At 34.3% G+C, this 24853-nt stretch overlaps 1 protein-coding gene and 1 long non-coding RNA gene across 6 annotated transcripts in view; one reads left to right on the top strand and one right to left on the bottom strand.

Moving 5' to 3' along the window:
• The first annotated feature begins 4464 nt into the window (after nt 1-4464).
• LOC145307071 (uncharacterized) lies at nt 4465-5240 on the top strand. Its single transcript, XR_013875288.1, has 2 exons — nt 4465-4544; nt 4832-5240. It is a non-coding gene; the product is annotated as an uncharacterized LOC145307071 (long non-coding RNA).
• Nucleotides 5241-5869: 629 nt separating this feature from the next.
• The window catches only part of LOC145307041 (uncharacterized), a 134767-nt gene continuing 115783 nt past the window's right edge, over nt 5870-24853 (bottom strand). For 3 of the 5 annotated variants that reach the window (XM_080149390.1, XM_080149383.1, XM_080149403.1), the window contains 6 exons: nt 22156-24594; nt 20137-21093; nt 8941-12657; nt 7524-8590; nt 7073-7309; nt 5870-6735 (listed from right to left, as the gene is read on the bottom strand). In XM_080149390.1, the coding sequence (XP_080005516.1) occupies nt 6718-6735; nt 7073-7309; nt 7524-8590; nt 8941-12657; nt 20137-21093; nt 22156-24594 (8435 nt within the window). In that variant the 3' untranslated portion in view covers nt 5870-6717. The remainder of the gene's footprint in view (nt 6736-7072; nt 7310-7523; nt 8591-8940; nt 12658-20136; nt 21094-22155; nt 24595-24853) is intronic. The other 2 variants (XM_080149396.1, XM_080149407.1) reach the window with 2 other exon arrangements.

Raw genomic sequence — 24853 nt, forward strand, 5'->3', positions numbered from 1 at the left:
TCTCAAAAAACCAAAATCAGATTCCGTAGGAATCGCATATGACCTATATTTATATACATAAGGATTCTCTGTATCCTTTCTCAAGAATAAAAACTCAGATTCCGTAGGAATCGAAATCATTATTACCCTACTCCTTGTTCACCTAGGTACTTACCTAATTTTTCATTCTTATCGTTTTTATTTTTTATTTTTATTTTTATCTTTCTTTCCGTCTGGATTCCAGGGCTGGACCGCCGTTATCGGGATATTTACCGTTGCCCTGAAATTATTGGTGTGAAATTATCCTTAGACACGGACAGAATTTCACACTAAAATTAAACAATTTGTTACAAAGGAACCAGTCAAGACAGGGTTGCCAAGGGATCACAATGGTAATAGCAACTTCTTACGAAGGCTTCGGTTACCTAATTGTTCCGAACTTACGCTTGGAGGAGTTGCAACTAATAGTAGGAGGATGTCTGAATCACGCAGCAAGATATCGTATTTATTTATTTATTGTTAAGATTTGTATTTGCACATATAACATTGTATCGGCTTGGCAAGCGTCAAAGTACACCAGTGGCTCCACAACCCTTAAAGGGTTATGCCAACTATCTGGTACAATGTTGCATGGAATTTTTCTTGTAAAATGATATTTGTATCCTATATGAACTTGGCTTGGCAACTAGGTGGAGACGAAGTTCGGCCAATTCCATGCTAGGTACCTAATAATAGTTATTATGCAATTCGTTCTTTTGTCCAAACTTGAAACCAAATAGAACCAAACCAGAAGAACCAAACCAATCAAAGCATAGTAACCTTTAAAATGCCAAACATCAAATAAAAATATGTTGTATCTTTGAGGAAAATAAATCTTATCTTATCTTATCTTATCTTAAAGATATAATACCCCAAAAATCTTTTGTCAAAGTCTACTCTACACCTAGCGCTGGCAATTTCTATTTTCACAGGTATAAAATGCATGATTTTAGAAAACTAACTGGCGCTAGGTGTAGAGTAGACTTTGACAAAAGATTTTTGGGATGATATATCTTTGCCCTTATGTGTTTAAATTGAATTATGCAGAAGAGCTTAAAACCTGCACATTGCTGAGATATTGTTAAAACCGCCGTGCTACCGTTATCTGTTGATATTTTACATGCCTGGCGCTAGGTCGCCAGTAGAGATAGATAGCTGAAATTTTGTACATGTATTTCTAGGCTCCTAAAGTAACTTTTTAGGTTAGCAGAAAACTAAAATTCGAAAAAGAGTATTTTCATGAAAAGATCTAGTAAACAGCCAATTCAGTTTCGTCTTTCTTGAAAGAGAATTGGTACACTACAATACCATATCGGCCATGATGATATTATTAACAAGAGAGGGGAAAAGGTATTCATATATTACGAAGCCTTAATCTTAGATTATAATTCTTCTGTTATAAAAATTGTTTCAACCTCCTAACTGATTAAGAAATTCTACAATCACATCTACTATAAAATGACTGAAAAATTCCAAATTTAATCATTCGTTATCTGGAGGTTAGAAAGTCAACTCAACAATTCAGCATGAATTTCAAGATCTTATTTGTTTTTATTCAGGTAAATTTATCTTATATTAGGGAGGGAGGGGACAATGAGAAATAAAATAAACTTCTCCTAAGTTAAATAGTTTAACTTGTTTGGATCAGGGCAATAAAACAAAAAAAAAACATGTTGTCTTATCACTATAAAACGAGGAATAGTTATTTATCTTCTCGTATTGTAGACAGTTTTCCATGGATATTAAAATGTAAAATTAGATATAAACCAATAATGTTCGTCTAAGGGACCGAAGGGTCGGGTTAACAAAAAAGGTTTTAATTTTATGATTTTTTATTTCAATATTCGTGGAAAATTTCTGTAATTCGATGTTATAAATTATTCTCAGTTGGCTTTGAACCGGTTCTAAACCTAAGGCTTGGAAGCCATAGTGGAATAGTTATTTCTTTCATTTTTACATTTTTATATCCGCGGAAAGCCGTTTATAATACGATGCTAGACATAGTTTTTTCGAATGGATGAGAACCGGTTCCTATCCACCGGATTCGAATGAATACAAGAATAGTTATTTCTCGTATCGTATTATAAACGGCTTTCCGCGGATATAGAATGTACAATTATAAGATTAAAACTAGTTTTTTTAGCCCCGAGGTGCCAGAGGCACCGGCTAAAAAAAACTGGTTTTAATCTTATGATTGTACATTTCTATATTCGTAGAAAACTGGATATAATACGATGCTAGACATAGTTTTTTTGTATTCATGAGAACCGGTTCCTATCCACCGGATTCAAATGAATACGAGAAAATAAATTCTATTCCGATGTAATATTATAAATGACGACATTTTATTATATTTCAAGGATGTTAAAGATATTTTTAAATGGAATAAGAGTAGATATTGATGATAAATTAATGCACTTCCTCAATTATGTTAAACAAAACTACCCCATAATAATCTTGTGGAGGTTTTCTCCTAGTTTGTGCCAGCAGCTATTGGTCAATAAAAGTCCCACAAGTTTTATAGCTAACGATTAATAGAATGATTTCATTTGTTTTTTACTTTGTTTTGAAACTATTTTACTTTTAGATGTTGTTATTCTGTGTTATCCAAGCCGACCCAGTTAACATAGAAAAATCAGTTGACGAGTCTGACAAAGAAGCGGGAAATGGTCGTGCAGTCGGTTAAGTAATGAACATGGCAACTGTTGGGAAACTCCACAAAATTGTTGGTTTGATGAAAATTGCCATAAATTGTGTGTCGGAAAATAATGTTATTATTGTATGAAAACAAGCGGTCACGCCCCTAGAGACCTCTAGGGGCACTTAAATACAAGGGGGGGAGGGGAGATAAAAAAATAATTTTCAGCGGTTAGCGAGATCTTTAAATCTTTAAAGACAAAAAAGATACTATATACAATAGGATAATACAAGTTTATACTTTGTAATGTCTCAATGAATATGTAAATTAAGTATTTTTATTTTGAATTAACCAGTTATAAAAAAATAATCATTTATTTCTAATATATTTGAAGCGGCCACACTTATATAGAAAATGGCTGCGCTCCCCCTTAATGATAATGTGCTTGTAAATATATTTCTCGTATTCATTCGACTCCGGTGGATAGGAACCGAAAAAACTATGTCTAGCATCGTATTATATCCAGCTTTCTATGAATATAAAAATGAACAATCATAAGATTAAAACCATTTTTTAGTCCGCGCCTTCGGCACCTCGAAGCTAAAAAAACTGGTTTTAATCTTATAATTGTACATTCTATATCCGCGGAAAGCGGTTTATAATACGATGAAAGAAATAACTATTATTTTTTGGTAATGATAATTATTATTTTGTAAAATCTATTATTTTGTTGATTTCTTTCCCCAAAATATATGAAGGGAGGTAAGTTTAACCCATCCTAATTCTGTAAATATTTAAATCAAATTGTTTTGTTTGTGTATAAATAAATTTGTGAATATAAACTATGTTTTATTGGGGATTGAAGTGAACCTTCCATATAGTTAAAACTTGGTAACGTCCGTATGTCGTATCTGCCGTTCACACTAGCGGCTAAGCACACTAGAATTACAGAGATCTAATACATCGAGAATATACTCAAGTTTTAAAACTACATGGGCAAATAAGCACTAACATACTGCTTCCAAAAGCTTAATTAATTTGGGTTTGAAAAAATCTCATTGTTTTGTATATTTTTATAAATAAAACTTTTAAAAAATATTCGTATAACCCAAGAAAATCCCATATTCATGTACTTTTAAATTAGACTAGAAGCTGCGCCCCTAGCATCTAGGGGCTCTATATTGGAAGGAATATGTAAGGGCAAAAAAAAAACTAAAAACATACCCAGGCGTTTTTTTTAAATGGCCTAAAACCATCCCAGTCTCATTGAGAAGTTTACTGTATAAAGAAGAACCATATCAGTTGAGCGGTTACCAAGATCCTATGCTACAGACAAAAAAGCTTACTACTTTATATAATTCAATAATACAAAATTTCTAGGGAAGGATTTTTTTTGTGGGGGGGGGGGCTTATTGAAGCCAATTTTCTCCCCCTTTGTAAACTATAGGTCAGTTTCTTTTTTTGTCGATTTGTCATAATATATACATAAATTTATGTCGACTATCTGATGTTGAACATAAAAGTGACATAACGAAAGATAAATGATAAAATAACTACCTACCTCTAATTTGTTGGTATTACAAAAACACATATTTCTAAATTGTTTGTAAACACCCCGTTTCATAGTTAATTTACATATGAAATACCATGTAAAATGTGATCCGCCATTTTCTCGCGTGTTAATCCAGGTAAAACATAGAGGCTCCGCCCCCTTTAGATGCAGACAGGAGTATTGATTTTCCAATCATGGAAAAACTATTGAAAACATGATATTTATCACATATTTCAAATATGTTTATAAATTTCGAAATCTTAATATCATTATTTCATCTGAAGTCGCGAGAAAGTTAACATCATGAATTTCAAGATTATATTTGTTTTTATACAGGTATTTTTAGTGTAGCTTTTGATAGGTCCTAGGAGGGTTCTTAATAATTATATGCAGGGTACCAGCACCCTTTCAAGAAAAATCGCCCATAGAAAAAAAATTCTAACGAACTATTTTTTTATTTTTTACAAATAAGATTGAAAGATGGGGGTTGGGCCCTGGGGGCTTGATTGTCCCCCCCCCCTCTCCAGCCTTAAGTGTCCCTAGTATAAGACAAAAAAATGTTTTGTTTGTTTGATTTTGCTAAACAATATTTTCTTATAAATTATTTAATTTTATATTTGTAGATGTTCTTATTCTGTGTTATCCAAGCAAGCCCAGTGAGAATTGGCGCGTCTGGCATAGCAGCTGATAATAGAAATGGACGTGCAGTAAAATGTGATAGTCCCGGCAACTGTACATACACAAAACCAAAATGTTATTACGACCATACTGGAAAATATTTCTGTACAGGAAAATAACTTCAAACTTCATTTCTGCTGGATAAAACCGGTTTTCAACCTGTAAAGAAATTATCCAGGGACACGTGAATAGAAATCATAAAATAAATCTATAGTTTCATTTTTTTGTATCCCCGGTTAACTGTAGAATTATATGAAAATTCAGAAATTTATATATTTTATTTCTTTTTTTTGCACATTATTGTATAACTATACAAGGTATAAAATAAATAGAAATATAAAACTTTCTCTTTTCTTAAATGAACATTATTTTCTGCTTTTTAAAAGCGAAGCTTTTCTATAATTGTGATCGGTCCGTCTGTATTGGTTAGTTACTTTCGTTGATTTAGACATCTTAGAATTGTCCTATCCAACTCTAACTTTGTAGGGCGATTCCCATAACATGTAAGATCTAGGAAGCGCAACAACTCTAATACCAGAAAGGCATTACTTTTTTGTTCAACAAATTTTTGTATGATATAATTATCCTATTTACCAAATTTTTTTGAATAAGCCAACAATTACAAATATGGTTTTGATTTACAAACTAAGTTTTGACACTCTACACTAGTTATTAATCATGGGTTCTTCCTTTTTATTGTAGAGTTTCGCTTTTATGGATATTTAGTAGCAAATCTACTCTATAACAGCGTCAGTCCTTCTTGGTAAGATAAGGAAATCTAGGATATTATGCAGTTCACGGTAAATTGTTACTTGCTTTTTTTTGGGATAAACAATACTTTTCCCGTTAAACTTTAAATTCTCAACTTACTTGTTGTTCTACCATTTGAGATATATTTAGATAGCGAGTAGAAAATTACATTTTTTTCAGATGGTTTTTGATATACAGACAGAAGAACAGATGAAAAAAATTAACAACTAATGTTATTCTATATTATATTTTATTTCTTATATTATATAAAAATGTTATGTGTATTCAAAGGCGAATATTTATCACAGGTCTAGCTGATAAGAACAAGCTTAACTAGAATTTAATTAATATCTATAAAACACAACATCTTACATTATGATTATTATTAGTCAGGGTACAGTATTCTCACCTCTTGTGGAAGTGATTCAAGCAGCTTAGCTGGGGAGTTATTTACATTCACATTGTTATTTTAAAATGGCAGTTTTACAGTTTTTATTGATTTTAAGGTGGTAATTTTCATTATTTCTAATTGGGAAGATTACAAATAGTTATAGGAGTATTTCAAATTACAGTGCATTATAATTATAAATTTTATATTGAGACTTTTTATAATTTGAGATCTAAATAAAAATAAACTGCATGTATTTCACATTTTCTTTACACAGATAAATTAATATATATCAATCTCTATAAAATATTTGTTAGTTTAACATAACAAGAAATCTTAATTGCATATTACATATATAAAACAGATCAACATGATTCATAATTAGTTAATATTAATCTCATGGAGACTTTAATTATGGCGACTAAAAGAATGATATGATTTCAAGGGCTTTTGATATTACGGAAGATTTTTTTTTATCAGATGTCTTTCACGGGATTTATATTAAAAAGCAGAAAAAGTCTCCAAACATTTTTTACAGTAGAGAATATATTTTGTTAGTAATGTTAAAACTAAAATACTTGGCTTGTATTCTAGTAGATGAAACAGTATACAAATATTCAGCCAGTTAGCCTATGATAGGCTAACTGGAGCTGATTGTTAGTATACTGCTGGTGGACTTGCATGAACATACTGTCATCTTGCGTCGCCACTCTAAAAAAAATACATTAGATAATGATTATCCAATATATGATGTGTAACTGCCCTAGTTAAAGTAGTAAACAAAAATACTTAAAAGCAGAAAAATAAAATGCTTAAAAGGACAGAAAACTTATAAACGTACATTTAGAGGTATATGATAGCCAGATAATTCATTACAAGGTGATAATCTTACATAGCAGCTGAGTAAATTATAATTGCTAAATAGTATTAAGCATTGACAGACGAACAAATTAAGTTATAGAGTAGCTGAAAATGATCGAGAATTTATGTCTATACTTAAAAATATATTTAAGTTAATATGATTTTTTCTATAAATAAATGAACAAACCTTCGGCCTGAAGATTTTATGTCCAGCGCTGTTTTGTCTGTCATACTTGAATGGAGAATCCTTAGTGTATACCCTACTGGCAGGACAATGGTGTTCATGGTAGTCCTGCGCGTAGGAGCTGGAGGCCACAAATCCTGCTCCAGAAGAACTGCCTCCAGCCAGGATACTGGAGGACTCAGCCCAGGTCTTGCGCTTCACTGGCTGGCTCACCCTCTCTACACGATATTCTGTACCACTCTGAATGGAAGGAATTTTAAATATTTAACATATTAAAATAAAAAGATGCTTTATTATTATTTTATGCCTATAAAATGCTAATAATACATGGCATGATTTGTTAATTAATTTTATTTGATTTTATCTTTTTAAAAAAATTCAAACTATTTAGTTTTGTAATTGCATCTTATTAAAATGCACAATCTAAATTATTTAAAGAAAATATAAATCATACCTGTTGACCTCTGAAACTTTGCTGTGTGGTGCTCTGATACATACTCTGATACTCTTGTCTAGCTGAGCTTGCTGACGTCATTGACATCTGACCAGAGGCTACAGCAGCTGACTGTAACCTAGAGCTGGCAGCTGCTAAAACAGCTCCAGTGGACGCAGCTGATGCTGATGACTGTTGCTGTCTTGACATGCTACTAATGCTACCAATCCTAGCACTGCTTGTCTCAGATCTGCGGCCAGCCCCAACCAAAGCTGCAGAATATTCATAATCTCTACCACCATAGGCAGCTGTTCTACCTGTGTGAGCATTCAATTCATAGCTGCTGGCTCCTCCACCCCATTCGCTGCGTTGCTGTTGTTGAGATTGCCTTTGCTGCATTGATTGCTTTCTGTGATGCTCAATAACTGAGATCTCTTTCTGCTGCTGTGCTGATGTTGCACTGCTCTCTCTCAAGCTGCTGGCAAATTTATCCATATTAACAGCAGATAATTGTGCTTTTGATGCTTCTCCATTCTGCACTAAGGCACTTTGCAGAGCTGATGAAGCATTTGCTCTTACAGTAGTTGCTGATGCTACAGCTGTCTTTGCTGATGTTGATGACTCAGATGTCATTTGAGCTGATTTACTCGCTGAAGCTGAAGCAGTTGCAGTTCTTGTAACTTTGGATGTTGTAGCAGTTGAAGCATCATCACCAATAACAATATTTGACCTGTCTCTGTTAGCTGACATTCGGGAAACAGTCGAAGCATTTGAAACTCTTCTTGAGGTTGATGCAGAATCTAGCCTTTTGCCCTCAAACTCTCCTTCAAGCTTTAGGTTATCTTGTCTCCTAACAACATTATGTCTCTCTCCACGTGTTGCAAATGATCCAGATCTTTGTAGGCTCATGCTTCCTTCTAGTTTAAGGTTGTCAGAGTGCTTCACCTTGGCTGCCTTTTCTCCTCTTTCCAAAACAAAGGTGTTGCTTCTGCTTTCAAACCTACCATCATCAAGTTTGAGGTTGTCTTCATGCTTAACCATGGCAGCTCTTTCACCTTTTTCATGTCTTGCGTAGTCACTTGTTCTACCTGAAATAAAATAAAATTATGTATGTCTTACAATGATAATAGTTACATCATTATCCATGTGAAGATTGTAAGAAAAAAAATAATAAAAAATAATCTTATAAAAAATAAAGGAGCAGTTCCTAAGAGTGGGCTATAAATTAAAATTAATGCTTATTCCTTATTTATGTAAAAACAAATTAAATATTTATAAAGCTTATATCTAAAATTAATCTAATTGGCCGAATTTTAGCTTCTTTGGATATTTTATGACTATTGCTAACCTAAATTTGTCATATTTAAAAAATAAATCATTGAACCTTATATGGACATGGAAGTATTCTTGTAACATATTGTAAATTGGAAATCATTACCTGTAAACTCTCCTTCAATCTTGAGATTATCAGCATGCTTCCTGGTCTCCATCCTTTCTCCAGTTACAGCCCATTCTTTCCTTGCCCCTTGAACACCTCCAGCAACATGAAGGTTATCTTGGTGTTTAATAACAGCTGTTCTTTCAGCTTTCCCCACAACAGCTGTTTCCCTACTTGCAAACTTGCCACTCTCAACCTTCAAGTTATCTGTGTGTCTGATCACTGATGCACGCTCACCATTGGTGGCCCAGGTCTTCTTGTTGGTGTACATTTCACCAGATTGGTGAAGGTTATCCTGAGCTCTGTGCTGGGCAGCTCTTTCTCCCTTAGTGGCCCACTCCTGACGAGATATGTTCATTTGTCCTTCCATTTTCAAGTTATCAGCATGTCTAACCTTAGCTGCTTTTTCACCTGGAGCCCAACTTTGCATTTCTCGTTTCTGAAACTCACCTTCGGTTCTTAAATTATCTTGGTGATGAACCGTTTGAGTTCTTTCACCCCTTGTAGCATATTCTTGTCTAGAATAGTCAACATTTCCTTCCATGTGAAGGTTATCATTATGTTGAACCAAAGCAGCTCTCTCTCCAGCATGCCACTTCTGTTCCTGTCTGTTGGCCATGGATCCTTCCATATGCAGATTGTCCTGGTGTTGAACAATAGCTGCTCTTTCACCAGCATGCCATTTTTGTTCTTCTCTAGTTGCCATTGAACCTTCCAGGCGCAGGTTGTCATGATGTTGAACCATTGCAGCCCTTTCACCAGCCTGCCATCTTAACTCCTCTCTGGTTGCCATTGCTCCTTCTAACTTTAAGTTATCAGAAGCTTTAACAACCCTGGCTCTTTCTCCTGGCTGCCAGCTATGTTCTACCTTGCTAGCAAATGTACCCTCAGATTTAAGGTTATCCTGGTGATGAACAACACTTGCCCTCTGGCCAGGCTGCCAAGTCTGAGCTTCTCTACCAGCAAATTTACCTTCTATTTTAAGATTATCATCTTGACGTACAACTGGCGCCTTCTCTCCAGGAGCCCATCTTTCAACTGGCTTCTTAGCAAACTCTCCTTCTGGATGAAGATTGTCAGATCTTTTCACCATAGCAGATCTTTCTCCTGGAGCCCATGACTCAACTACTCGTTTTGTAAATTCACCTTCAACCTTTAGATTATCATCATGTCTTACAACTGATGATCGTTCAGCAGAATGCCACTGTGCTGTCTCTTTCTTGGCAAACTCCCCTTCAACCTTTAGATTATCAGAATGTTTGATGATTCCAAACCTTTCACCTTGTACATAACGTTGTTCAGCTCTCTGAGCAAATGCACCCTCTGTGTGCAAATTATCCTTGTGAACAACAACTGATGCCCTTTGACCTGGAGTCCATGTAGTATCAGGCCTTTTATAGAATTCACCTTCTGGATGAAGGTTATCATCTCTCTTCACTATACTAGCCCGTTCACCAGGAGCCCAGGAAGCATCTTGTCTCTTGGCAAAGACACCTTCTACATGGAGGTTATCATCTCTTTTGACCATATCTGCTCTTTCTCCAGGAGCCCAGCGCTGATCAGGACGTTTATAGAACTCTCCTTCAGGCTGAAGGTTGTCAGGATGTCTAGATACTGGAGCTCTATCACCAGGAACCCATTTCTGGTCTGGTCTTTTCTGGAATTCACCCTCTGTTTGGAGATTATCAGGATGCTTGGCAATTGCTGCCCTTTCACCAGGAGCCCACTTTTGATCTGGTCTTTGTTCAAAAGCTCCTTCAGGCCTAAGATTGTCATCCCTTTTTACAATACCAGCTCTTTCTCCAGGAGCCCATTTCTGGTCTGGTCTCTTCTGGAACTCTCCCTCTGTATGGAGATTATCAGGATGTCTTGAAATGGCTGCTCTTTCACCAGGAGCCCACTTTTGATCTGGTCTATGTTCAAAGGCCCCTTCAGGTCTCAGATTATCATCTCTCCTAACAATACCAGCTCTTTCTCCCGGAGCCCATTTCTGATCTGGTCTTTGTTCAAAAGCTCCTTCAGGTCTAAGATTGTCATCCCTTTTTACAATACCAGCTCTTTCTCCAGGAGCCCATTTCTGGTCTGGTCTCTTCTGGAACTCACCTTCTGTGTGGAGATTATCAGGATGTCTGGAAATGGCTGCTCTTTCACCTGGGGCCCATTTTTGATCTGGTCTTTGTTCGAATGAACCTTCTGGTCTAAGGTTATCATTCCTTTTCACCATATCAGCTCTTTCTCCTGGAGCCCAGGTTTGATCAGGTCTTCGTGAAAATTCTCCTTCAGTGTGTAAATTGTCAGGATGTTTATTTATGGCAGCTCTTTCTCCAGGAGCCCACTTTTGATCAGGTCTCTGCTCAAATGCTCCTTCAGGCCTAAGATTATCATCTCTCTTTACAATTCCAGCTCTTTCTCCAGGTGCCCATTTTACATCAGGTCTTTTGGAAAATTCACCCTCAGAATGCAAGTTGTCTGGGTGTTTATTAATAGCAGCTCTTTCACCCGGAGCCCACTTCTGATCAGGTCTTTGCTCAAATGCTCCTTCAGGCCTGAGATTATCATCCCTTTTAACAATACCAGCTCTCTCTCCAGGAGCCCAGGTTTGATCTGGCCTCTTCTGGAACTCTCCCTCAGGCTGAAGATTATCTCCTCTTTTGATAACATTAGCTCTTTCTCCAGGAGCCCAGGTTTGATCAGGTCTTCTTGAAAATTCTCCTTCAGTATGCAAGTTGTCTGGGTGTTTATTAATAGCAGCTCTTTCTCCGGGAGCCCACTTTTGATCAGGTCTCTGCTCAAATGCTCCTTCAGGCCTGAGATTATCATCTCTCTTTACAATTCCAGCTCTTTCACCTGGAGCCCACTTTTGATCTGGTCTTTGTTCAAATGCTCCTTCTGGTCTAAGGTTATCATCTCTCTTCACAATACCAGCTCTTTCTCCAGGAGCCCAGGTTTGATCTGGTCTCTTCTGGAATTCACCTTCAGGTTGAAGATTATCTCCTCTCTTAACAATATTAGCTCTCTCCCCCGGAGCCCAGGTTTGATCTGGTCTTCTCTGGAATTCTCCTTCTGGTTGAAGATTATCTCCTCTCTTGATGACACTTGCTCTCTCTCCAGGAGCCCACTTCTGATCAGGTCTTTGTTCAAAAGCTCCTTCAGGCCTAAGATTATCATCTCTCTTAACAATTCCAGCTCTTTCTCCAGGAGCCCATTTTTCTTCAGGTCTTCTCTGGAAATCACCTTCAGGCCTGAGGTTGTCATTTCTCTTAATTGTGTCTGCCCTTTCTCCAGGAGCCCACTTTTGATCTGGTCTTTGCTCAAATGCTCCCTCTGGCCTAAGATTATCATCTCTTTTTACAATACCAGCTCTTTCTCCAGGAGCCCAAGCTTGATCTGGCCTCTTCTGGAATTCCCCTTCTGGATGAAGATTATCTCCTCTTTTAATAACATTGGCTCTTTCTCCAGGAGCCCATTGTTGGTCTGGTCGCTTCTGGAATTCTCCTTCTGGTTGGAGATTATCTCCCCTTTTAATAACATTGGCTCTTTCTCCAGGAGCCCATTGTTGGTCTGGTCTCTTCTGGAATTCTCCTTCAGGATGAAGATTATCTCCCCTCTTAATAACATTGGCTCTTTCTCCAGGAGCCCATTGTTGGTCTGGTCTCTTCTGGAATTCTCCTTCTGGATGAAGATTGTCTTCTTTTCTAACTACAGCAGCCCTCTCACCTGAAATAAAATTATAATTTGACTTAAATTTAAATAATAATAATAAATTAAAGCAGACCAAACAGTTTTAAATGCGCTACAGACTAATTCTATTATTTTTACAAAATTGAAAACAAGTGTAAGCTTTATGTTTTGTTTTGTTCTTGTGCTATAATCATTTTTTATCTACATTTTCCTTCCTTAAACTAGAACTATAAAATTCCATTATAAAACAAATGATATTTTGTACAGCTACCTAATAGTTCCACCTACTATCATAAGTTATGTAAAAAAAACTATAATCCTAGATGAAATCTATATCTAAACATAAATTCCAAGTAATTATTGTCCTCCACACCAAACCTAATTTTAAAAAGCTGACATGCTGTACTATGTTTATATGTTTTGTGTTGTTAAACAGGTAAAACAAAAACATTCCAAAACTAAAATTCAAAATGCAAAAGGTAAGAGCATGCAGTATTTTACAGATTTCTCAACTAAAACAATTATAAATACAAATTTGTAAGCTTAAATTTCTAACATGCACATTCACATGCACATGAATAAGATTTTTATTTTTGCTTCTTTGAGTTAATTTAACCAATCACAATAAAATATACTAATAGTAAAATCCATCTGATAGCTTAGTGTACCACACAATCCTCCCTTTTATTTCTATTCAATAAATATCTTGAGGTTTAAGAGAAGAGCTGTAATGCTTTTCAAGGTTCTTCTATATATTCTTTTATTCTAAACTCCTGGCCACACTAAACCCATCTTAAACAAATAAGAATAACAAGAATGTTTTTTTAAGGATAGGGATGTCATTATGTGGTCAACTAACAAATAGAGGGAAAATGCCAATTTTTTTTCTTAGACTTTAAAATGAGGTTAAATTAACTTTTATTGAAGATTTCTACCTGATTATGCGTACAGATTGTACGTCCAACGACTAGATGAACCTTGGTTCAAATCCCCTTTGCAATAAAATATATATTATTTTCATTTCATTTTAAAGATAAAGTATATTCATAAAAATGTAAATATTTTATCCATTATTAAAAGTTACAGAGAATTTAAGATAAATAAAATTCAATAAAACAAACTTGAAATCCTCCAAAATAGATTTGATTAACTCACATGAAGAATTAAACACACTTAATGTGAAATAAAATATGAAACTTCTTAAAGAAAGTAAAATCAGAAAGGTAAGGGTTTAATTTAAACTGTTTTTAACCTATTTTTGAATGGGGGGTCAAAAATATACTAGGACACCTATAGAATCAGACTGCAGAGCCCAAATTTGAATTAAGTCCCCAATAAACTTTTTTGGGGGATTTAAAAATTAATTTTTAGTGTTGCTGTAATCATTTTGACCGAAGCAAAAGCTCTTTTTTTACTTCGGGTAATATTGTGGCTTACAGAACATTTTTATATAATTCACTTTATATTGATACAATAAAAAAAACATTACTCTGTTCATTGGAAATAATTTTTTTTTCCAAAACAATTAATTTCATTGAAAAATCTAACATTTACAATAAAACAAATAATTCTAAAATCTAACCAATAAGGAGTCTTGTTTTATATCATTCTTTACAATTCAAAAAAAGAGTGTTTTCACAAAGTGACGTATTTCCAATGTAGTTAAATATTTTTTATTTAATTAAAATGAAAAGAATGAAAACCATACACATAAAAGATACATACTTTTTAAAATTATTTTAAAAGATAAGTTTGAATAATCTTATTTTATAACACATTTGTATATGTGACAAAAATAAATTTGTTGTATTGCATAAACATTTGTTGTCATTTAACCCTTTACAGCCATTTTTTATGTTTTTAAAATAAGTGAGAGAACACAAACATGTTAATGTTAATTCGTTGATATATTATAAAGAATTAACTTTTTAGTGAATTTTTATAGTAAAATCATAAGGCCTAATTTTACTCTATACCAGAATACAATATTTATGAAGCAAAACACTCTAAAAGCTACGAATTTTACCCAAATAAAAAAAAGACCTTTTGCTTCAGTCAAAATGATCACGGCAACAGTAAAAATTAATATTTAAATCCCCCCGAAAAAGTTTATTGGGGACTTAATTCAAATTTAGGCTCTGCAGTCTCATTCTACTGGTGTCATAGTATATTTTTTATATACGTTTTAAAAATAGGTTAAAAACAGTTTAAAAAAAAAACAGTTTCCCCAAGTCAAAAAATTATTTATATAAATTTACAACAAAAAATTAAAATACATATAATTTTATAAAGTCCAATGGGAATATGTAAAAACATTTTACAGAAAAAAATATATATGTAGTTTCAGAACTGCATTTAAAATTTGGAAAGTTTGCCTTTATGAAAAAAAACAGTTATTTATAGCTTAGCTTGAAATTATTAAAGTAAACTTTTGGGGAAGTTAATTATTTTAACTGCTTTTGAATATTTTCATCCTTGTCTTATTAATGCCATAATTATCTTTACTTATTTAACTTACTTAAAGAATTATATTGGTTTGTGTGCTGTGGAGTGATGCTGGTATATCTCCTAGTGTACATTTCACCCTGAGGGAAAATATTATCTTCTCTCCTCAAATATTCCCTGATCCAGAGGCAAAGTTTACAATATACAGGGTGCCACAATAAAAGAAAAAAAGAAATGTTCTTCTGATAATTTTTTTAATGTAAACAAATATTCTCCTAACATTACTTATGTGGAAATATCTATGTTTTTGAAAAAGAAAATATTTTGAACCCGGTATTAGTGTCTTAGAAATTATCTTAGTGACGTAAAAAAAATAGGATGTGTCGATACTACTAGGATTTTTAAGAATTGTTAATAAAGGCCTGAAATCAAGATTTTTTGTGCTTTTAAAAAATATTAAAAATATTTCTAAAAATTCTACATTATTTTTGCTCACTTTTAAAAAACAAAATCAACTTTTTTTTATTTTTTTTTTATAAAATTATCTTTCAAAATTGAAATAAGATCTATCAGCTGATATTGTACTTCTTACATAACTCAAGAGTTGACTTACAATGTGTAAATATTTTATAGATTATTTAGCAAAATAATAAAAAACCTATATGTAATTTCGTGATTAATAATTGGCTTAATCTTACATTAAACATTGAATGATTTTAAATAATTTTCAAATATTTGCTTTTATAATTATACTTATTGTATAAACGCCTCATAAGTTAGCGCAGAATGCTATATATTTTATCACATATGAGCTATTTTTTAAGCCAGCTTTTTAGTCAAAATTTCAAACCAATAACAATTAAATCAAAAGATATTAGGTTAAAACTATATATAAACGAGAGTAAAGAAATAAGATATTGCTATCAACAACAACAAAAAAGGGTTTTGTCTAGTTTTTGGTAAAAATAACGCATATTTATCATTTTAAATTAAAGCTATCTTTTCAAGATTACATCTATAAATTCGTCTGTATTTTCTAACTTATACGTGTTACCATGAAAAATCCATTGATTTTCCATAATAATTTTATTTCTATATTAAATTTAGAGACAGCTAATTTTTCTTTAAATATAATGAGATGTTTATCAGAAATTTTTAATTAAGCATAATAATGTATATATAAAAAAGACAATTACGAATAAAAACAAAACAATCAATTATTAGATTATTTATATCAATAAATTTAACGGAATTTGAACGTAATTGTTAAAAAAGCTAGCTTAAACAGTTTTGCCATTAAAAAATAACCTTCTTTATGAATGGTACATTCTAACAAGGGTAATGATATCCAGTAGAGCAACATATTTAACAAATATGTCTTTAAATAATCAGTCTATTTAACAAATATCTTTTTAAAATGCATAAGTTATATTACCTCTCACAAGATTGTTTAGTCCTTTGACACTGTACATAATTATTATTTGATTGATCTATCCTTAATTTTTATTCATATTCAATTTTATTGTTTGTATATAAATATTTAATACCTGTATTATAATACGGTTATAATTTTTTTTTGCTATGTTTTTATAAAATAAATATCTAAGCAAATGTTACCAATTCTTATAATTATCTGGAATTGAAAAGAATTACTTTCATTCGGTTGCTAAAAAGAGGAGAAAAAGAAATGTATTGAGTCAGATAGTAGCCTAAACCTGTACAGCTTTACATTTATTTCATAGATAAATTGGAATTGAAATTAGATAAAATTATTAATTGATTTTAGATTATTAAACAAGACATGTTAGAATTATCCTATCAATTTCAAACTCTTCATGATGATTCCTATGACAGTTAGGTATAATTTAGAAAGCAACTCTATCATTGTTAACAGAAAGTCAGTACGTCCATTTAAAACATGCTTTGTGTGTTTTTTTGGCTGCTATTGAAGAAAGACTACTGAAATTTTTAGTGAAAATGTCTTTTAAGGGGTGTTTTAATGTATTTTTTTTACAGTAGCTTTTGATGGATTATTTTATGTTAGGTTAGGTGATTGCCCTGCAGGGTTAGGAAAATGGCCCCGCATGGATAGAGCCCCCCCCCCCCCGCAGTGGCTAGAAATAGGATAAAATCTACTGTGAAAATACCAAGAAACGTCCCTTAAGAGGCATTGTCATGAAAGGAACTATACCCAAGATATATGTGCATCTACTTAACGACTTCCAAAATTTGAGGGTGCCCTCAAGTAATCACCCCTTCCCCCCCCCCCTGCATCTACTCTATACATTATTTTGTCTGTCTGACTGTCGGTCATGCTTAAAAAACCTTATTGTTGGAGAAATGTTATTTTCACGACTGCTTTTTTAGATAGCCAGCTGTAAGTTTTAGTCAAGATACCTTATATTTATACAGATCTGCTCCATATATTTATTGTCTGTCTGTCTGACAGATATACTTAAAAGGACAATTTAGTTTTAAAAGAAAAAAAATTAAAAAATGTTGGTGGTTTTTTTTTCTAAGCGCGTGAGGGTGCAGGTACCCTATCCTAAAATAGTTATAAACCTTCCCATGACCTATGACCTATGTCCCTGCAAAGGAGAAGCATATTAGTTAGGAAGATCCTTCCATATAAATAGACACACACACACAAACATTCTTTTACTTTGATATAAGGATTAGCATTTTGTTACTGTATCCTATTTGAGCTTCTACATTTGACTGCTATGTTCCTGGTGCCAATGGACAAATATGTCTCTTAAGATAGGCATTACTGTAGTAACAATGAATATCTAAATTATCATTTTATATAGAAATAATTTGACCACTTGCTCAAAGGTATTGATGTTTTGTTGGGAGCAACTTGAGAAAAAGGGAAGGGAGTAAATAGGGGGAGAGTAACTAAAATAGGGCATAAAATTTTAAACTATACTGTACATAATCTAATTGATTGTAAATAAATATTCATATAAATTAATCTAGATGTGTATTTGCCAGTGCTGGATGTATTTATGACATATAATTGAAAAAGTATGGATGTGTAAATGCCAGTGTTGGATGTATTTATGGCATGTGAAAAAGGAAGAAAACATTTTGCCAAAAATACATCAACTGTAAATTTGCTGGATGTGTAAGTGCTATAGCCCCCTAGCGGCTACGCCTTAGAGGCCTCTTGGGGCACTTGAGGAGGAGAGAGTCCAATTTAATAAACCAATTTATTTTTCTAGATTTTAAAAGAAAAAGACAAACAAACAAACAAAGAGACAGACAAACAGACATCCTGTTACTTTATTATATCCTATTATATAAATTAGTAAGCTAAGCTTTTTTTGACTGTAGCAACGGATCTTGTTAACCGCTGAACCTAAAGGGTTCTTCTTTACAGTGAAGCTTATTATAGGTATAGAGAAGTTTATAACTATTTAGGAAGAGGGCTCTCCACTCTCAAAAAAAAATAACACTTAGAAAAAAAGTACCATCTCCGCAATTTTACTTCTTTGTTTTAAAACTTAAATTGAAAATTGGAAGAATGAACTTTCCCCCTTACCACCCTAAAAGCTTCTAGTGATGTTACTGCTAGTGATAATATATTATAGTTTTTATCAACATAATATGCGGATTTTAAGAAAAATTTAATCAAATATGCGGACTTTTTTCAACCTTTTTTTGACAACATTTATTAGACATATTAGAATTATACTATTGATTTCAAATTTTGCACGGAAGTATGTCCTTTTACTGTATGCTATATTTACGCAATTTTGCAACAAATTTATGTGCAATTTCATTTAGACTTCAAAATTAATATTCTGCTTATTAAGTTCTGACACTCTAGCTATTGTGCGTTTGTTCTACCTTCTGATTTTTGTGCTTCGTTTTTATGGATGTTGTCATCCTTGTCTAGAAAATACAAATTTATTAATCTATGGTAGAAAGTACAGAGAGTATAAATTATTTCCTACATTTTCTTTATCAATTATCAATTATCAATCACCTCTATTATCCATCTCTTTTTTAGGGGTTACCTTTCCCACCTCCCCTCTAATCCCTCGTTTTTAGTTACGTCACTAAGATAATTTCTAAGACACTAATACCGGGTTCAATATTTTGATACTTTTTTATGCATTATGACTTTTTGTTGTTGTAAAACACTGTAAAAGTTAAGCAAACACATAAATCTTATATTTCTTTGCCACATACTTTTACATTTTGCATAAAAATAGCTTTGAAGTAAAATAGACATATTTAAATTTCAATTACAAAATCTTAAACAAATGTTATAAGATGCCTTCCTAGGTTTATTTTGATTCATATGTATTGCATTTGACGTAGCTTGCCTGTAATAGCCACTATTAGCTACTGGATTGCCATGGTTAACGCCATTCAGCCAATTAGCATGTCCTATTTTTGGATCACTCAAACTTGGCCCATTATGGGAGGAATATAAATTATTTACTCTTGACATATATCTAGATGAGAAAGATCTAGATGGATCCTCCCATTTTGGTTTGTGTGGTGTGTAGTGCTGGACTGGCACATCCTCCCATTTAGATCTAGAGTGGTGTACACCATTCATATTATGTATTCTTGACATTGATAAACTTCGCCTTCGCCCCACAGGATCCAGTTCTGGACCTTGTAGTAAATGTGATGAAGCAAAATATAGTTTAAAATTTATCTACTAATTAAACATCAAAAAATTTAGTTGTAATTATTTACATGTATCTAATTTCTTTTGTTCTTTTTTTTAATTAGATGCATTTCACCAAATAACCTGTTTGTCTCAGAGATCCATGGAGACTTTCTCTGCTAGGAACAGGATAAATTTTTTCTAATTCTTGTCTTTTCCCCTTATTTTCATGTTTACTCACAGGATCAGCAGATGTTAACCTTCTTAAACCACTACCATTCCACACTTTTTGTACAAATAATAATAATAACATTAGCACTAAAAATGATTTCCGTCACCAATGGAAAATAACAAACATAGAAAGACATATCATGCTAAGAAGGGAAATTAGTAGCTATATCAACACATCAAACAAGAAAAGCAAAAATCTTAAACATATATACCTGGAGACCAGACAGGATTAGATCTTTTTTCAAAATCTCCTTCAGGTTTAAGATTATCTCCTCTTTTTACAATATTTGCTCTTTCTCCGGGAGCCCAGGTTTGATCTAGTCTCTTCTGGAATTCACCTTCCGGTTGAAGATTATCTCCTCTCTTTACAATATTGGCTCTTTCTCCAGGGGCCCATTCTTGGTCTGATCTTTTCTGGAAATCTCCTTCAGGTTGAAGATTGTCTCCTCGTTTAACAATATTTGCTCTTTCTCCAGGAGCCCAGGTTTGATCTGGTCTTCTCTGGAATTCTCCTTCAGGTTGAAGATTATCACCTCTCTTTACAATATTGGCTCTTTCTCCAGGAGCCCAGGTTTGGTCTGGTCTTTTCTGAAATTCTCCCTCAGGTTGAAGATTATCTCCTCTCTTTACAATATTGGATCTTTCTCCTGGAGCCCAGGTTTGATCTGGTCTCTTCTGAAATTCACCTTCAGGTTGAAGATTATCTCCTCTTTTTACAATGTTTGCTCTTTCTCCAGGAGCCCAGGTTTGATCTGGTCTCTTCTGGAATTCACCTTCAGGTTGAAGATTATCTCCTCTCTTTACAATATTGGCTCTTTCTCCAGGAGCCCAGGTTTGATCTGGTCTCTTCTGGAATTCACCTTCAGGTTGAAGATTATCTCCTCTCTTCACAATATTAGCTCTTTCTCCAGGAGCCCAGGTTTGATCTGGTCTCTTCTGGAATTCACCTTCAGGTTGAAGATTATCTCCTCTCTTTACAATATTAGCTCTTTCTCCAGGAGCCCATGTCTCATCAGGTCTTCTAGAAAATTCACCTTCTGGTTGAAGATTATCTCCTCTCTTCACAATATTAGCTCTTTCTCCAGGAGCCCAGGTTTTATCTGGTCTCTTCTGGAATTCACCTTCAGGTTGAAGATTATCTCCTCTTTTTACAATGTTTGCTCTTTCGCCTAAAAAAATATAAAACCATGCTTTATCTGATTATGCTTTTTTAAATTTAAGTGTAAATGTGTTTATTTCAAATTTTGGAAATTTATCAATATTGTACTTCAAATTTATTCAATGTAAAAGATAATTTAAATTAAAAACATTTACATTAAATTCTTAAACATATGAAATTATAAAATTTATGAAGAGGAAATGAGGAATGCTTTATTTTTAAATTAAAGATATAACCAAATCTGAAATTTAACAAGGGTGACAACATCCATAAGTAGCGAAGCTCAAAAATTATGAATGGATATCTGGAAAAATGTACTATAGAGCAGTGTCATACAAAAATCATTACACTTGATAAAATAGAGAAATTATGAAACTTTTAAAATCACGCAACCTTTAAATCAAAAAAGCTTGAAAATCTAAGAATTTATCTAGCACCGCAATTAATAGACAAATCTTAATGAAACTTGGTGGAAATATGTAGAATATGAGCATATTCAATTCCTGAATAGGAATAGATAAAATCACAAAAACCTAAAAATCTAGGAATTGATCTAGCACCCCAATTAATACACAAATCGGAATAAAACTCAGTGAAAATAAGTAGAATGTAAAATTAATTAAACATTGAAAATTTCTGCTCTCTATCTTGAAAAGGAGTTGCAAAAATTAAGAAAATATGAAAATCTAGGAATCAATCTAGCACCACAAATAACAGACAGATGGACAAAACAATGTATAGACTAGATGTCTATCTTGAATAGGAGCCGAGAAAATCACCTTTCCTACAATTCATTATATACGGACAGACGGACGGACGGACATTTGGAATTATAGAGAAACTTTGCTACTAAAAAACTTTACTAATATTTATAGACTAGACCAAATATTAAATTTTCATTTGATATTTAGATAATATTTCATTTAGATTTAATTTGATAAGAGTTTGATAATATTAACTCTACCTTCTTTGAATATATGTATTGTAATAACTTATTTACTGTATACTCTACACTAACTATGCAACATGCAGACAAGCTATAAATCATTATGTCTTTGCAAATAATTTTTACCTGGGGCCCAGGTTTGATCAGGTCTTTGCTGGAATTCTCCTTCAGGTTGAAGGTTGTCTCCTCTCTTCACAATATTGGCTCTTTCTCCAGGAGCCCATGGCTCATCAGGTCTTCTAGAAAATTCACCTTCTGGTTGAAGATTATCTCCTCTCTTCACAATATTAGCTCTTTCTCCTGGAGCCCAGGTTTGATCTGGTCTCTTCTGGAATTCTCCTTCAGGTTGAAGATTATCTCCTCTCTTTACAATATTAGCTCTTTCTCCAGGAGCCCAGGTTTGATCTGGTCTTCTCTGGAATTCTCCTTCAGGTTGAAGATTATCTCCTCTCTTCACAATATTAGCTCTTTCTCCAGGAGCCCAGGTTTGATCTGGTCTCTTCTGGAATTCACCTTCAGGTTGAAGATTATCTCCTCTCTTTACAATATTAGCTCTTTCTCCAGGAGCCCATGTCTCATCAGGTCTTCTAGAAAATTCACCTTCTGGTTGAAGATTATCTCCTCTCTTCACAATATTAGCTCTTTCTCCAGGAGCCCAGGTTTGATCTGGTCTCTTCTGGAATTCTCCTTCAGGTTGAAGATTATCTCCTCTCTTTACAATGTTAGCCCTTTCTCCAGGAGCCCAAGTCTCATCAGGTCTTCTAGAAAATTCACCTTCAGGTTGAAGATTATCTCCTCTTTTTACAATACTAGCTCTTTCTCCAGGAGCCCATGTCTCATCAGGTCTTCTAGAAAATTCACCTTCTGGTTGAAGATTATCTCCTCTCTTCACAATATTAGCTCTTTCTCCAGGAGCCCAGGTTTGATCTGGTCTCTTCTGGAATTCTCCTTCAGGTTGAAGATTATCTCCTCTCTTTACAATGTTAGCCCTTTCTCCAGGAGCCCATGTCTCATCAGGTCTTCTAGAAAATTCACCTTCTGGTTGAAGATTATCTCCTCTCTTCACAATATTAGCTCTTTCTCCAGGAGCCCAGGTTTGATCTGGTCTCTTCTGGAATTCTCCTTCAGGTTGAAGATTATCTCCTCTCTTTACAATGTTGGCTCTTTCTCCAGGAGCCCAGGTTTGATCTGGTCTCTTCTGGAATTCACCTTCGTCGGGTTGAAGATTGTCTCCTCTCTTAACTATATTTGCTCTTTCTCCTGGAGCCCAAGTTTGATCAGGTCTCTTCTGGAATTCACCTTCAGGTTGAAGATTATCTCCTCTTTTTACAATATTAGCTCTTTCTCCAGGAGCCCAGGTCTCATCAGGTCTTCTAGAAAATTCACCTTCTGGTTGAAGATTATCTCCTCTCTTTACAATATTGGCTCTTTCTCCAGGAGCCCAGGTTTGATCTGGTCTCTTCTGGAATTCTCCTTCAGGTTGAAGGTTATCTCCTCTTTTGACTATGTTGGCTCTTTCTCCTGGAGCCCATGTCTCATCAGGTCTTCTAGAAAATTCTCCTTCAGGTTGAAGATTATCTCCTCTCTTTACAATATTGGCTCTTTCTCCGGGAGCCCAGGTTTGATCTGGTCTTTTCTGGAATTCTCCTTCAGGTTGAAGATTGTCGCCTCTTTTGACTATGTTAGCTCTTTCTCCAGGAGCCCAGGTTTGATCTGGTCTTTTCTGAAATTCACCTTCAGGTTGAAGATTATCTCCTCTCTTTACAATATTAGCTCTTTCTCCTGGAGCCCAGGTCTCATCAGGTCTTCTCTGGAATTCTCCTTCAGGTTGAAGATTATCTCCTCTTTTGACTATGTTGGCTCTTTCTCCAGGAGCCCAGGTCTCATTGGGTCTTCTCTGGAATTCTCCTTCAGGTTGAAGATTATCTCCTCTTTTGACTATGTTGGCTCTTTCTCCAGGAGCCCAAGTTTGATCTGGTCTCTTCTGGAATTCACCTTCAGGTTGTAGATTATCTCCTCTTTTGACTATGTTGGCTCTTTCTCCAGGAGCCCAGGTTTGATCTGGTCTCTTCTGGAATTCACCTTCAGGTTGAAGATTATCTCCCCTTTTTACAATATTTGCTCTTTCTCCAGGAGCCCAGGTCTCATCAGGTCTTCTCTGGAATTCTCCTTCAGGTTGAAGATTATCTCCTCTTTTGACTATGTTGGCTCTTTCTCCAGGAGCCCAGGTTTGATCTGGTCTCTTCTGGAATTCACCTTCAGGTTGAAGATTATCTCCCCTTTTTACAATATTTGCTCTTTCTCCAGGAGCCCAGGTCTCATCAGGTCTTCTCTGGAATTCTCCTTCAGGTTGAAGATTATCTCCTCTTTTGACTATGTTGGCTCTTTCTCCAGGAGCCCAGGTTTGATCTGGTCTCTTCTGGAATTCACCTTCAGGTTGAAGATTATCTCCCCTTTTTACAATATTTGCTCTTTCTCCAGGAGCCCAGGTCTCATCAGGTCTTCTAGAGAATTCTCCTTCAGGTTGAAGATTATCTCCTCTCTTCACAATATTGGCTCTTTCACCTACAAATTTATTAATAAATGTGCAACATGCTATATAAATAAGTATAACTAGCGGCTACGCCCCTAGAGGGAAGATTTTTTTATGGGGGGGGGGGCCCACCTTCATTTTTAATTTCAGTTTTAAAAACTTTAAAAAGAATTTGAAGGGAGGGAATTTTTTTCTAGGGGCGAATTCTCTTGGGAGGGTGGTGGTACCCTCCTCCAAATTAGTTATAAACCTTCCTGGGACCTATGAGAAGCTACCCTGTTAAGGAGATCC

The sequence above is a fragment of the Acartia tonsa genome, chromosome 2, assembly GCF_053477335.1.
Source record: "Acartia tonsa isolate MP-2025a chromosome 2, ASM5347733v1, whole genome shotgun sequence".
NCBI classification, from domain to species: Eukaryota; Metazoa; Arthropoda; class Copepoda; order Calanoida; family Acartiidae; genus Acartia; species Acartia tonsa.